Source organism: Phyllostomus discolor, chromosome 11 (genome assembly GCF_004126475.2).
Source record: "Phyllostomus discolor isolate MPI-MPIP mPhyDis1 chromosome 11, mPhyDis1.pri.v3, whole genome shotgun sequence".
Taxonomy (NCBI): domain Eukaryota; kingdom Metazoa; phylum Chordata; class Mammalia; order Chiroptera; family Phyllostomidae; genus Phyllostomus; species Phyllostomus discolor.
In genome coordinates this window covers 2,072,909-2,088,824 of record NC_040913.2, presented here as the reverse complement: position 1 = coordinate 2,088,824, position 15,916 = coordinate 2,072,909, and the positions used below count along the sequence as shown (strand labels likewise).

The 15,916-nt window shown below is 45.3% G+C and overlaps 1 protein-coding gene across 6 annotated transcripts in view; it reads left to right on the top strand.

Annotated features, from left to right (window-relative positions):
• The window catches only part of NBEA (neurobeachin), a 449,525-nt gene that overhangs the window by 152,505 nt on the left and 281,104 nt on the right, over positions 1-15,916 (top strand). For all 6 annotated transcript variants that reach the window (XM_036011183.1, XM_028526291.2, XM_036011184.1 and 3 more), the window contains one exon: positions 2,725-2,852. In XM_036011183.1, the coding sequence (XP_035867076.1) occupies positions 2,725-2,852 (128 nt within the window). The remainder of the gene's footprint in view (positions 1-2,724; positions 2,853-15,916) is intronic.

The following is a 15,916-nucleotide window of genomic DNA, read 5'->3' as shown; positions in this document are numbered from 1 at the left end:
CTGGGCATATCTCTAGATCTGTTACATTTGGAAAGATTTGATAATAAGTGCAGCCAGGGGTTTTTATAACATTTTTTTCCTTCCAGGGGTTATTACATCTTTAGTCAAATAAATTTCGTAAAATCTATAAATTTCTATAAATGAGATTTTTTATTAACAAAGACCAATACATAATTGTGTTTTTTAAACCATAATAATAAACTGTTGTTTTATGACCTATTGTTTTAATCCAGGCTTTTAATCTATAGAATTTTATCTAAAACATTTTTTTTGCATTATTTGCTTTCCTGTAGTTGGTAATTTTGTTGGAGTAGTTGATAAATTCCCCAAGTTGCCGCAGTGACTTTCTTCTTGGAAGTCAGTAATTCTCTTTCTGAAAAGAATTTGCTCTTACATCAAGAAAAATAGCCAAAGTCAAAACAGCATCCCCAGCATGGGGTGTGCCCACAGGGCGGGAGAAAGCGTGGGGAGGAGAGAGGGGCCCGGGCACACTCCCAGACGGAAGCGCTGCTGGCCGAGCGTTCAGAGCACAGACCTCTCGGGGGCTGTGTGGGCCTTCGCCACCTGGCGCACCTGGGGTTATTGCTGCGTGTGAAGTACCCGAGGCTGAAGGACTGCTTTTGTTGAATAAATGAAAGTAAACTTTCCAATAAACCTAACAGGTCACTATTTAATCTGTTTCCTAAATTAAGTAAACTGCTAATTTTCCTTACAAAATAATTTTTGACAGAACTAGTTTATTTTTTCTGGTAATTAAATGTTATTTGTATTTTAAAGTAACAATTATACTCACAATGAAGTGGGGTAATTTGTTTATTTTTGTAGGACACAAGGTCAAGGAGTGCTCCCTTGTTAAGGTGTTTTCCTTACATGTTGGCAGATAAATGTTTCACGTGTGCCTTGCATTCGTGTGTTCTTCTCAGATGACAGTTGAAATGTCACTATAGGTGCAGTATTGGTGGGTTTTTTTAAATAATTGGGGTTATTGGCTAGGTGACAGAGATGGGCATAAAGCTGAGATTTATGTTGGTACCGTTTCCCTGAAGCATATAAATCTCGTAAGGATGGAGGTCACATGCAGCGCCTCCCTCCCTTTAACGCCGTGCGTGGTGAGGGGTCTGTCGGTGCCCACAGCCCGTCCCCTTTCTGCACTGCCCGAAGGCGAGGACGCGATGAGACTTCCTAGAGAGCTTTGTTGTTGCGATAGGGAAATCCGATTGTATCATTTCAGAATGATTATTTGTACTTAAAAGCATTGCTGGGTAAAATGTTACATCGTTTGTCTTCTGTTAGAAAATTAAAATTATGGTTGCAAGATGATATGTATAAGTATTATTCAATATTCTATTAAATTCTGTAAGAAAATGTTTGTGAAATACCTTATGATAAGTAATCACTTTCTGAGAAATGTCTGTTTTATGGGTATCCTTAAGTCAAGGTGATTAATACATGCCACTTACACAACACACATGTACTTAGTTGCTTTGATTAGTTTCCATTTGATAGTTAACTTTGTCACCAAGAACAGTATTTTTACACTTCTGAAGCCTTATACTTAAACCTGTAAAATATGAAAAAAGTTTTAAACTAGGGAAAAATATTCCTGGATTTAATTAAGTAACAGTACCATCCAGTAGTATAACTGTGATGTGAATCTCTATAAATCCAGCATTTTTCTAAAGTAACTTTATTCTCATGAGTTAATGTTAAGTCGGAAAACTCATGCTTCTCTCAGAAGCCAGCTGCAGAAACACAGCAGTAATTCTGTCTAGACGTTTCTCCTTCATGTGGGTCATGTTCACCCCCGTCACACACGCTTCAGGGGGAAGCAGCATGGCAAGCGGCCCTGGGCAGTCAGGCGGGATGGGCGGACCCGTGGGTCCGAAAAGAGGCGTTCTCCCTGCATTCCCTGGAGGCCAGGGGTGACCTGCGTTTCCCCTGGCCTCGGGTAGCCACCAGCTAGCCGTGTTACTGCCGCTCCTGCGGGCAGACTCTTGGGTTGAATCATGCGCTCTCAGAGTGTGTTTCGTGGCTCACAGCACTACCCCCTGAGATTGGTCACACAGCAGCACCCAGACCTCCTGGACGAGGGCCTGGGGGCTGGGGAGGTCGGGGGCAGGTGATTGCAATCTCCATCCCCCCACCCCAGGAGCCTGGCACCACGTCTTCCGTCGGTGCTGGCTTCCAGCGTCCCACAGTGGGCTGGTCTTCAGCGAGTCTGAGCAGGCCCCCCCCCCCCCACCCCCAACCATTTCTCTGCCCAGAGCTCTTCTCCAGAATGGGGTCATGCCAAATTCCAGCACTCCCTTACTTGCTTAGCTTTGGAGGGACTTCTCAGGGACCTCGGGAGGTCAGAGTTAATTCTTGTGACCGGCGCAGCGATCCGTGCAGTGAGTAAAGCACGGAGGGACCGACGGAGGAGACGTGCAGGGGCGCCTCGTCCCGGCCCAGCCAGGACTGGGAAGAGAGGCCGCGGCCCCGAAGGTTACACACCCCCAGGCCTCCCCCGCACACTTCTGCTCACGGGGCGGGCGGCTGCCTCGCGCAGCCTGGGGCCCTCGGGGAGCGGGACCTTGTTCCTTCCACGGGAGCGAAGAAGCCTCATGGCTTAGTGGGTTTGGGTGGGACTTCCACGATTTTCAAAGGTTTTGATTTAGAAATAAAGTTTATTTGACTTTTTATTTTGAATTATATTTACTAGTCTTTATGTCTTAATTTCAACAGCATCACTGCAAAACTTGAAAGAGCTTTAGAAAAAGTTGCTCCTCTTCTTCGTGAAATTTTTGTAGACTTTGCCCCATTCCTATCTCGCACACTTCTTGGCAGTCATGGACAAGAGCTATTGATAGAAGGTATGATTTCTCTCTCTATTCTAATTGCTTTAGTTTCCTGTGATGTTTCTGTTAATTGTGGCATAATTTGTACTTTGGAGGGATATGTATTGCCGGAAGAATATAAAGACATCGCTTCCACACATTCCGATGAGGTTTTCATGTATGCTTTCTCCTTGTTCGTTGTTTTAAAAAATAACATGCTCGTACAGTCAGTGCTAATGCACAGCCAGAAACAGGGGGAGGAACTTGGAGAGGCTGTCGGGCTGGGGGCTCTGGCTCCTGCGAACGCAGTCTCCAGGGCTGCCCCTGGGGAGCCGTCTCCGGACATCCGCCTGAGAGAGCCAGGCTCCCTGACGTGGCCTTTCATTCACATGGTGTGTGTTACGTGCGAACCCGCAACTGAGCAAATGCAAGCGACTGCCTGCCCAACTGGGAGTGTTTTCCTCAATGGCAGCTTCAGTGGCATGAGAAGGCATGAGCCGTTGCGAAGGTTTAATTTATGCACTTCATGTAGAGAGTTCTGAAAGAAATGTTACCTGGAGCTTTATTGACTTAAAAGCTTAGCTTTATAAATAGGAAATTTGGGAAGGGGTGATCAACACGCAGACGGCCCAGGGTGCGTGTAACGGCTCTGGGTGCCACTCACTGGGTTTAGGAGCCGCCTCCCTCGGTGCTCCTCTGCTTCTGACGCCCCACTTGCCTAGAGGCTCTGCTGTCCCGCTGCGGCCTTGTCTCAGCTGTTTGCACCCTCTCTTTCGGGACCGTGGTACCTAACAACTGAACAGAGTTTAAATCCCTAACCTGCTGCTTTCCCAGCTCTGTGACTTTTGAGGCTTAGCTGCCTGGTTTTCTTTTAATGTATTGTACTGATTATGCTATTACAATTGTCTCAGTCTTTTCCCTTTTACCTCCCTTTGCCTGGTATCCCCTCCCCTGCAGCAATCCCCTGCCCTTAGTTCATGTCCATGGGTCATGCATATCAGTTCTTTGACATCCCCATTTCCTATACTTTTCTTAACCTCCCCCTGTCTATTTTGTACCTACCAATTAAGCGCCTTAATCCCTGTAACTTTTACCCCCATTCCCCGCCTCCCCTGCTGATAGATAACCCATTTAATGAGACACAGTCAGTGTTAGGGGGCTCTTGTGAGGGTTACACTGTAGGAGCATACAGAGTTCTACAGTGCATGGCGGGCTCTTCATTTAAAAAAAAATCCTGAGTTCTTGCTCTAGGTTAGGTGCCATCTTGGGTACCTGGAATGTATTAGTAACAGAAAAGGTCCCTGTCTGGTGGAGCTTATACTCCAGCAAGGAGAGATATCAGTAAGCATTAAACATACGTACTTAAGTCAGAATGTCGGAAGTTGGGAAATGCTGTGTAGAAGGATAGGTGCCACGCTGGGGACCAGGAGCATGCAGGTGGCAGGGCTGCAGTGCCATTTGAAAGTGAGACCGACTGTACGCAGGCCGACAGTTCGAGTTCTGTCTGAGCACCGAGCTGAGCTGTGCACGTCTCTGTGGGCGGTGGCAGGGTGGGGGGGGGCGGCGCTCCACAGCCCGTGTTACTCCCACAGTGGGAAGCGGGTTCCGTGAGCACCACCGGAAAGTAAGCCCTGAATGGTTCCCCTAAAAGTCTCTTGTTTTCTCTATTTCTGTGTGCCTCTTCCTAAAACGACTTGGCACATTTACAGAAGAAGTTTACTGTTATCAAAGACATACTAAAATAAACACAGAATAAATTTATTCATGTAGCAATGCAAGTACTGGGTCCCGTGCTGTTACTAAAAGTGAGACCAAATCAGGGCCAAGTTTCCTAGCAGCCACAACAAAGGTGGATTTATTCTAAGTTACATGTCTCATATTGCTGGTCCCTAAGTGGCAGTTTATGACTATACGGAATAATTAAAATGTAAGGAATTGCCATCAGGTAAGTTTTTAACTGCCCTATATTGGTCAGCCAGTACCCCATGTGTATAGCCCCCTTTCCAGAATCTTCCATAGCCATACATTTGGACTGCTTTCTTATTTCTTCCCAGCACTTCAGAGAGAAGGAAGGAGAAATGGGTGGGTAATCGAGAATAATTTTTCTTGGACTTATCTAAGTTTACCTTAAATATTCTGAACTGAGTTGAAAAGCATTAGAATATGCCACTTAAATTTTTAAAAAATGACTATGCTAAAAATGAAACATTGAAACAAGTTATGTATTGAAAGTTCACTTTGTGTTCACTGGGCAGAGTACAATTTTATTTTGTAACTTTCCTGCATCCAAAGATATACCCTAAATTTAATATATCCTATTTTTAAGATTTTATGGATGTAACGTTCATATTCTTTTTTCTGTTAAAGTAATTTTTCTTAATAAAATGACAGTAAATGGTAGATCTTAGGTTCAAGTTTTGTTTTTTAAATACCATTATTGGCAAAATATAAAATTGACAACCTTAAGATAATGGTCCTTCAAATTTCTGCCAGTTCGTACAATCCAAAAATCAAGAAACTGTCCTATAAAGGGCACGCTTTTGGCATCCCTCACAAGGTGGTCAGACCATCTTTTCCGGACTCCACGAGCACCGTCCTCTTGCCACTGGCGCATGCCCGCCTGTCCTGCACGTGTCCTTCTGCACCAGATGCCGCTCCTGCTTTCTGCTCCTGAAAGTGTCCTCGTTCTCTGGGTCCCGCCTCAGGTTTCTTCTGCAACGTCATTGCCTTCTCCGGCACAGCCCTGTGCCACTTTCACTTATACAGTAGTAATAAAAGTATTTTTCACTTGTAAACAGAAAGAATCTAATTGTTCATATTAACATTGCCTAACTTAGATTCTGGCGCGTAATAATTTAGCGTTCATTTTCCTTGTACTTGAACAGAACATTCTTTTCCATTAGTAATTTTGGGAAAAGGTAAGTTGTGAAAATAAGAAAGACTGTTGAAATTGTGTGTTGTGTGGTGGAAATCCCAGCATGGACCTTGGACACCCAGGGCCCCTTCTGGCACCTTGTGTGGCCCATGCATGCGCACACGCGCGTGCACACACGTTGTCTCCCACCCAGCTGGCGAGCACACGCACGCTCTTTAGTCTCCCCCCCACCCCAGCTCCCCTCCCCAGCCTCTCTAATGGGACCAGGTCCCTCTCCCCTGAGGGACACTCACGCAGCTATGAGGCTCTCAGGGGTTTTCACGATGAAGATGTCTGGCGGCGAGCAGGTCTCACTGCTTTCGACTCCGTCACCGTGTGTGTCTGGTGGGGACACGGCTGCGTTTAGGTGACTGAAGGCATTCAATGTCTTGCAAAGAGAAAAGGCGAGTGATCTCTTTTTAAGTCATCATACAATATATTTGAATTGCATGTTTATCTTACGTTGTTTTTCTGACATGGATTCGTTTTCTTACAGAACAGTTAATATTTGGGAATTTATATTATTACATGCTTTAAAATACAAACTAAAATAATGTCCTTTAATTTTTTAAATGTGTCACTTATATTAGCCAACCTGTGTTAAATTTATTCTTGTATGATGCTGGAGTACTCAATGCAGTTTACATCTTTTGAGCTCACTTATTATTAACAGCAGCTATTTTTACATAGCTTTTAGTGTGTGTATCCTTCTCTTGGCAGTAATTAAGGATTTTGAAGACAGTAGTTACGGGGAGCTTACTAAATTTCCTTTAAGAAAATTCTAGCTTTTCAGTTTGAAAACCATGGCATGTGAATGAGAGTGACTGTGTGTGTGACGAGGAGACCCCGCAGCCTGCGGGGACAGACCAGCGCGGGGCCTGAGGCTGCTCCCTGGGCCTCGTGCCGCCTGGAGAGTGCTGTGGGCTGGCCGCGCACTGGCCCGAGCAGGTTAGATCTTGGTCAGTTTTATTCAGGGGCCTAAGCAGGACAGTGGGCCTGGAGCTGTAATCAGTGTTAGGGAGACGGCAGTCATTCCAGCTGACTCGAGGAGGAGGTGCTTGGGGAGGGCTGTCAGCACGGTGAGGGTGGGCCTTCCCTCTGCCCTGAGCCATCGTGGCCTGGCAGGGCCCTGGGAGGTCGCTGGTCAGATTCTGTGAGCACTCTCTGTTTGCCTGGGAACCCAGAGAATGGTAACGGTAACTCCCTTATCATGAGGGTACACTCAAGTAAGTGTCCTGAGCATCGGGGGCAGGAAGTGAAACACAGTCAGGAATCCCGGAAGTGGGAGGAGGGAGTCAGTGACCCAGGCTACTCCCTTTACCTCTTAAGGCAAGTTCGTAGCCTCTTGCTGCTTCTCTCTGTGTGCCAACTCAGTGTTTTTCTCCTCCCCAGACCAGCTCCACTGTCTCAGTCATCAGACCGTAGCTCAGCATATCATCCGTTAACTTGAAATGTGCTTTTCATGTCACTATCTTTCATCACCTGACTGTAATAAGATGCCCACCAAGAGAGCACCTGCCCGGCTCAGCCGCGGGTGTGCCTCTGTTATCATTGGTTACCGCGGCGGTGGGCGGGAGGGCAGCTTGACCGCAGCACCCTGGCCGCCCTTGGAGACGTGGTCTGTAAGCTGACACATCTGAGAACAGAACAGCAGCGGTATGGGACGTGGCACTAACAGGCCAGCTGCACGCTTGGTGCCACCAGTCAGTGTTTTATGGCACTCGTGTGATGTTGAGACCAGCACGTGTTCGAGGACAGGAAGACAGCCCAAGGTTTCCACCTCCACCGAGAGGACATCACTAAAGTGGTGTTCTAAAGGGAGTGAGCCTTGGAGCATATACAGTAACTGTATGGCTGCCTTACTAGAAAAATGTATATGTTCACTTTAATTTAAAAGTTATATTCAAAATGTCATTTCAGAAGTTATTTAAAAATTGCAATAACAAAAAACTGCCTGTGACCCATTCAGGGTAGATGGCAATGACACACAGTTTTTAAATATCCCTGAATTCCCCCAAGAAAGCAGACATAACAGTAGATGGTAACATAATAGCTACCAGCCCCCTTCATAGCCACTGACCCCTAGGAACAATAAGTGGACACTTACAGTGAACCTGAATGACAGGGTACCCCTGCATGCCCGACTGTCACGGGGGGCAGGCCCTTCACAGGCACGAGACAGGCGTGCTGGCAGCAGGTATGTGGGGGAGACCATGGACAGCAAGGGGGCCGCTGAGGACCCTGGCCTGCAGACAGGCCCCAGGGAACCCAGGCAGCCGGTGTAAAGGAGAGCTGCCGACACGGGAGCCCTGGAGCTCTGCAGTGACGCTTCTGTCACCAGGGCCATCTGGTCTCCATGAGACAGTCCCCCAGTCGGTCATCATCCAGGACGGACGGAGTCCCACCCCGAGGTTAAACTGCTGTAAGTGGAACTTAGACAAAGAGAAAGTCCAAGGAAACTGGAGGAGGCGGACAGAGCTAGTTTCTCCAGGAAGGAGGCTCTCCTCTTTCTGAAAGCTCCATAAAAACAAACAAGTGGAATCTCCAGAACCTGACGAAAAAGAAGAAGGAAAAAAAAACACCTAAAAGCCATCTGATAATTCAGGTACATTAAATGAACATAAAACAATAACCAGCAAAAGTGATTTCAGTCCCATGTATTATGACAAGAAAAATGAGGAGTAGGAAAAAAGCTGCTTGTACCCAAGTAAAAGGTGCTGAGTTTCTAAAGCGACTAAAGGGCAGAAGGCGACATACCAACTCATACACTGTCAAGTCGTGATTTAGGGAGTCCCTCAGGTTAGGTGGTGAAGTCTGGGGCAGAGCTCAGATTAAAGGGAAGGTTATTTTAGAGATGAAGGTGAAATCAGAAGAATAAAGGGGGTAATATTTATAATGAGAAAAAATAGAAATGTAAGAAAATCAAATTTTAAATTTAAAAAAAAATGACTAAAGACTCTAGAAAATGAGAGACAAATTTAAAATATCTAATATACATGAGAGTTTCCAAAGAAGAAACTCAAAACAAATAACAGAAAAATAATGTGATCTGTTATTCAAAGACAATCCTAGAATTTAAAAAGAAATAGAGATTTTTCTTCTAGAAGAAAACATAGGCAATAACATCATGGACATTTTCGTTAGTAATATTTTTCTGGTACATCTCCTTGGGCAAGAGAAGCAAAACAAAAAGAATAAACAAATGAGACTACATCAAACTAAAAAGTTTTGCACAGCAAAAGAAGCCATCAAGAAAATGACAAAACAATGCACTGAAGGAAAGAACATACTACCAGTGATACAATGTTAATATCTAAAATGTTTAAACACAAACAATGCCCAAAAATAAAACCAAACAATCCAATTAAAAAATGGGTAGAGGACCTAAATAGACATTTCTTCAAAAAGGACAAAGATGATCAATGTATGAAAAGATGCTCAATGTCAGTAATCCTCAGAGATATGCAAATTAAAATGACAATGAGATCTCTCCTCCACCTGTCAGAATGGCCATCATCAATAAATCCACAAACAAGTGCTGCCGAGGACCTGGAGAAAAGGGAACCCTAGCACACTGTTGGTGGGATTGCAGACTGGGGCAGCCACTGGAAAACAGTGGGGAGTTTTCTCAAAAAATTAAAAATGGAATTGCCTTATGACCCAGCAGTTCACTGTTGGGTATATATTTGAAGAACCAAAAGCACTAGTAAAAATTCAGAAGAATACGCCCACGCCCATGTTCATTGCAGTGTTATTTACAGTAGCCAAGCTGGGGAAGCACCCCCGATGCCCATCAGCGGACGTGTGGTAAAAAAGCTGTGGTGCATTCACACAATGGAATGTTACTTGACCATAAAAAAAAGTGAAATCTTAACCATTTCTGATAGCATGGATGGACCTAGAGGGTATTATGCTAAAGGAAGTGAGTCGTTCAGGGAAAGACAGGTACCGTATGATTTCACTTACATGTGGAATCTAAAAAAAAACAATGTAAAACAGAAACAGACCCATAGATGCACAGAACAGACTGATGGTTGCCAGAAAGGAGTGGCGTGGGGGCTGGGTGAGGAAGGTGGAGGGATTGAGAAGTGCAGACTGGCAGTCACAGAACAGTCATGGGGTGTAAAGTACGGCTAGGGAATATACTCAATAATCATGTAATAATCATGGTGCCGGGTGGGTACCAGAAATATCAGGGAGACGCTTTGTAAACTATATGGTTGTCTAACCACTGTGCTGCACCCCTAACACTAATACACAATAATAGTGAATATACACTGTAATTTTAAAATGTCCCTTTTTAATTTTACTTAAATGTGCACTGAATATCTGAAGAAATAACCCAGATGACCAACATTGAGACATATTCTAGTGAAGTCCATGGACTTTAAAGAAAAAAGAAAAAAACACTTCAGGTATCATGATACAAATAGAAATTAACTTACAATGAAAGAGAATTCTGTTGTCATCACACTTTGTGACAGACTTATTTTCTAACGAGAAGAAAATGCAGTTAGGATATTTAAGACAAGGAATGAGAATGTCAGAAAGCTGACTTTTGTGCACAGAGACTGCAGGTGAAACTGCTAACGAGAAAGAACTCAGGGACTGTTACTGCCTTGAGCCCCTCGTGAGGAGCTGGCTACAGGACGCTTGCCTGGCAGCTGGCCCCCCGGGAAGATGTCAGTGGGCTCCGGAGGGCCCTCGAGGCGGGGTATGTGCGGAGAACCAGCTGGAAGGTGGCACGGGGAGAGCGCAGGAGTGATGGCTGAGTGCTGGGTTACTGAAACAGGTGGGGGGACGGTAATTGCATTTGTAGTGTTGTCATCATTATTACATGAAAGTGTTGCACAATGCTGGATATGAGCTAGTTAGTAATTATTGCCATTCTAATTCTTATCCCATGTGCCCAGATATCGAGATTCTCATTCAGTAAAGGCATGCATGTGCGCACACACACACACTGGCCATGCCCACTGTTTGCCTGGGCACCATCAAGTCTGTATCAGTGCGCAAACACCCAGGTTACAGTCTTGAAATACCACTCTCCACTGAAGAAGTCAGGGCTTCTTGGAGAAGTGGGTGCTTTCACGGCTGGGGCAGGAAGTGTTCGTGGCTTTCTGGCCGCACTGGGGGGTACCGGAAACCACCAACGACATGAAAGACTCTAGGTAGGAAAGGCGGGTGCTGCCTGGAAGACATTCTTTCTGCCAGCGATGGAGCGTTTTGAGCATCAGTAAGTGTAATTACTGTGGCGCATTTATTACATGAATGTGTTTAAGTCCATCAGTTTAAAAGTGACTTTTAAAATGATCGGGTGAAAGAGTATGATACAGAACTGACATTATTTTGAAAACTTATAAGGGAAAGATCGTTTCTGTCATTTCTTTTTAAATTATGTTACTTGTGTTATCAGGTCATTGAGGAGGGAGGTTTTCTTTTTATAGAAATACAAGCACATGTGATAAAGGACAGAAGGATATTTAAGTTAGATTACTATGATTTAGCATCCTGTCAGGAATTACCGGTGACACCACAGAGAGAGAACTGGACTACCAGGTGGGGGCGCCATCCCTCTCCGAGACTTACTGACCGGCCAGAGGAGCGGACGAGTGTGCGGGCGGGTGGCCCAGCTCACCAGAGCCGAATCTGATCGAGCCTGTGGTGTACCCAGCATTTGAAACTCTGTCCTGGGGATTCCGTCATCAGCACTAACACTGGTGGAAATTCTGCACCACAGGTGTCTCAGTTTCTTCAAATAAGTTCAATGTAAACAGAAAGAGATGCATGTGAAGAGAAAGAGGAAATCAAAAAGCTTTAGGAGATACATCAGGAAAGTGGTGACACTAAGTTGTTGATGGGTGTATCTGAATCAGGCAGCCCATGCTTATGGACGCCGGAACAACGGCCCGCCCCTGCCGGGGAGGCTGTGACCGGGACAGGACGCTGGGCGGGGGCTCCTGAGACGCTTGGCCCAGGTCCGCTTCTGGAGCCGGGGCGCCGGCAGGGAGTCCGCCGTGTTCTGTTTCACAGAAGAGTCTGTCATGCCCTCTGTGGGGAAAGTTCTAAAGACTTAATTACATTAAAGACATAAATAATGGTGAACTTTATCTTGTTGATAATATGAAGACAGTATCACCAAAGAGTAAATTATGTCCATAATAGTCCATCAACTTTAGCGGAAATTTGATTTCAAACACTGAAATTCTTTTCAAGGAATTCGATGACTGTTCTTTTGAGTTTCAACAGTTGAAGGGAGGGTTCAGTGTAACCCAGGAAGCTGTCGTGATTTAAACAGCGGTAGTGGCCCCGAGGCCCATCACTGTGTCGGAATGAGTGTCGGAGCCAGCGGCCCCACTCGCCCTGTGGCCAGGAGCTGCCGCTGCAGGAAGGAATGAGCCGGGAAGTGAATGCAATGGGAGCAATGGGATATCTTTTGTGGGTTAAAGAAAAGACAGAAATTGGATCCTTTCTTCATTAAATACACAAAAGCCACTACTGATGGGAAAAAGAAAAATATCAAATGTTGCAGAGCAGAAAATACAGAAAACTACCCAAAGCATGAAGTGTGGAGATTAATACCTCCAACTGTGTTAAAGGGATGTCAGTACTTCAAAGGGCACTTACACAGGTGAGTGATGGAGGGGGCATCCATGTGGTGGGGGACTAGGTGGCTCTGGGCTCTCGTCTCCCCCAGAAGCACCGAATAACCGACCACATGCAGACAAGAGAGGTTTTGCGGGAACTCCAGCAGCCACCGAAGAAGCTGCAGCAAACAAGCGAACGCCAGAAAGGCTGGGATGTTGATGCCGTGTGGCTTGCTTGGGTGCCATCCCCTCCCCAGTGTGATGTGGCAAGCATCCTTGGCCAGGATGATGTGAGGGGACTCCCCACTTTTTCCATTAGACAGACGGAAGGAGCAGAGCTTCCTGATGTGCCAGTGTGTCTGATGACTGCCCTGGGCCAGGGGTCTGCACTGCCCACCTCAGCACCCTGGTGGGCCCGGTGGCTGGTGCCTCCCGCAGGACAAAGGCCCTGAGCAGTGGCCATCGCCACAGCCTGTCAGATGGCAGTGGTCCGCAAGCCTGCGTGCACCTGGGGCAGAGGCGATGGGACCAATTATAGTAAAAATGCAAGTCTTCCGTGCAGAAACATGTTGGAGACCCTCCAACATGTTAGAGGGAAGTTACGACGTTTAAAAGCAGCAGTTTCTCCAGGGGCAGGAATAGAAGGACATGTACCGACGCAGGGGTTGCTGATCCCCAGAAAACACTTGAGAAGCCCAAGCTGCTCAGCCAGGCTGGTTTGTAAAGGCCTCCGCTCCACCGAGGCCGGCCACACATACTGGGAAAGGTGACTTCTAAAAAGCCCAAATAGCAACACAAACACACAAGTTACACAAGGGACAGGGAAACGTGGTCCATTCACAGGAACAAAACACCCAGAAAGTAACCCTAAAGAAACACAGGCCTCTGACTTACTTGGTAAGTAACTCTTTAAATTTCTTAAATATGCTTACTTAGCAAAAAGAGAAAAGCAGGCTGGCACCTAAACAAAATCAAGGAAATGTTTCTGAGTAAGATGGGAACATCAACAAAGACAAATTATAAAAAAGAACCGAAGTCTGAAGCTGAAAAACACAGCGCTTCAATCAAAAATTCACTCAAGGCGTTTCGGATCTAAGCTGATCAGGCAGTGAATTTGAAGACAGCTTATTCATTTGTTTTTTCTCTGTATTATCGACAGCATTGCCGGCGTCCCCATTTACCCCCTTTGCCCGCCCACCTGCCTTTCCCTCTGGCCATCGCCGCACTGTTGTCTGTGTCCTGGGTCATGAATGTGTGTCCTTGGTTGATCCTTTCACCTTCTTTCAGCATCCCCTCCTCCCGCCGCTCTTCTGACAGTGGTCAGTCTGTTCTCTTTGTCCATACCTGTGTTTCTGTTTTGTTCCTCATTTTATTTTGTTCACTGGATTCCGCATAAGAGTGAAATCACATTGTATTTGCCTTTTTCAGACTGGCTTCTTTCACTTAGTATAATGTTCCCCAGGTCAACCCTTGCTGTCACAAAGGGTAAACACCCCTTCTTTATGGCTGCATACTATTCCATTGTGTAAATGTGCCACTGTCTTTTTAAACACCTGTCTACTGATGGGCACTTGGGCTGTTTCCAGACCTTGGTAATTGTACACGACACTGCTGTCCACAGAGGGATGCAGCTGTCCTTTCAAATTAACATTTCAGGATTCTTACAATGTATTTCCAGCAATGAGGTCACTGAATCAAAAGGCAGTTCCCTTTCTAATTTTTTTAGGAAACTCCATACTGCTTTCCACAGTGGCTGCACCAATCTGTACTCCCACCAAGAGGGAAGACAGGTTATTTAAAATTATTAAGTTAGAGGAGCAAAAGATAAAAAGGAGGAAAAGTGAGTACAGTCTAAGGGACCTAAAGGCCCATTATTTGGCAGTATGGGAATCCCAGAAGGAAAAGAAAGAGTAAGGCAGAAAGTGCATATGAAGAAATAGTAGCTGAAAATTTCTCAAATTTGAGTAAAGAGACACAATTTCAAGAGGTTAAAGTTCAACTAGGATAAATACAAACAGACATCTAAGATACATTATAATCCAATTGTGGTAAGTCAGAAACAAATCTAAAAGGTGTAAGAGAAAAACGATTTGTTACATACAAATGAGCTTCTACAAGATTGTCAGTGGGCTTTTTAACAGAAAGCTGACGTGCCCGAAAGCAGTGGCATGTGTTTGAAGAAGAAAAACTGTGGACTAAGAATACCACACCCACCACAACTGTCCTCCAAAAGTGGGGAGGTCGTAGGACTTCCCCAGATGAGCAGAGAGACTTAGGAATTCCTCCTCACTAGACCAAATCTAGAAGAAGTGAATGAGCCACTCCAGGAAAGGGATTCTAGAGAAGAACTTGAAGGCACAGGAAAATGCAAGGCTCTCCAGTAACGGTGTGGCTGTGGAGGCGCCCTGTGTTATCACAGTGCCACTTCCGGTTCTTCCCTGAGACCTGAAAGACAAGAGGGGTGCAGAGCAGCACCTCCGGCGCTGTGACAGTGGCACTGGCGTGCATCGCTGTGCTCTGCGACAACGGTGACGTGACCTGTGGAAGCTGGCAGAGATGTGGAGGAGGGGAGTTTTGTGAGCAGTTGGTTAAAATGTCAGTATGTTTTATGTAACCCCCATGAAGACTACAAAGAATATGAATCTAGAATTTATACAGAAGAAAATAAGAAAGAAATCAAGGCATATCACTTTTAAAAACTGAACACAAGGGAAGGTAGCAGGGGAGGAAGTGATGGGCAACATGCCGTAGGGCACATGAAAAACCAGTCCCACAATGCCAGTCATTAATTCTCCAAATCAATAATTACTCAAAATGTGAAGTGTATTAAATGCTTCAATCAAATGGCATACATTGGCTGAATGTATTAACCCCTCCCTGCCCCTCAAAAATACCCAACTGCATGGAGCTCACTTTAAGTCTAAGCACACACCTAGACAGACAGTGAAAGGGCAGGGAAATTAATATATTTTATACAGACAGTAACCAAAAAAGGGGTGGCTATACTAATATAAGGCAATACATACTTTAAAAAATTGTCGTAAGAGGTAAAGAGGGACTATTATGAGTGTGAAAGTGTCCATTCACTAATAAAATAAAACAATTGTAAAGTCACATGCATCAAACGTGAGAGCCCTCGCATACATAGAGCAGACCGGCAGACGCGAAGGGAGAGGTGGCAGGCTATCTGGAATAACAGCAGGAGACTTCCCCACGTCCAACAGTGGACGGAGCGCCACAGAAGGCCACCGTGGAAGGAGGTGGCCTGAACAACACTAGACATCAGTTGAACCAAAGAAGCACATGCAGGACGTAACACCCAAGAACAGAATAGGTGGTATTCTCACGTGTACAGTATTTTCCAGGAGAGACTGTGGATTAGACCACAAAACATGCCATAGTACATTTCAAATGATTTGATTCATTCTAAGGTTTCTGTTCACAATGGAATGAAACTAGAAATCAATAGCAGGAGGAAAATTAGAAAGTCCACAAATGCGTGAAAATTAACACACTTGAAATAATTATTAGGTCGAAGAAAAATCTCTGAGGAAACTAGAAAAGAGCTTCAGACGAATGAAAACTGAACTATAGTATAC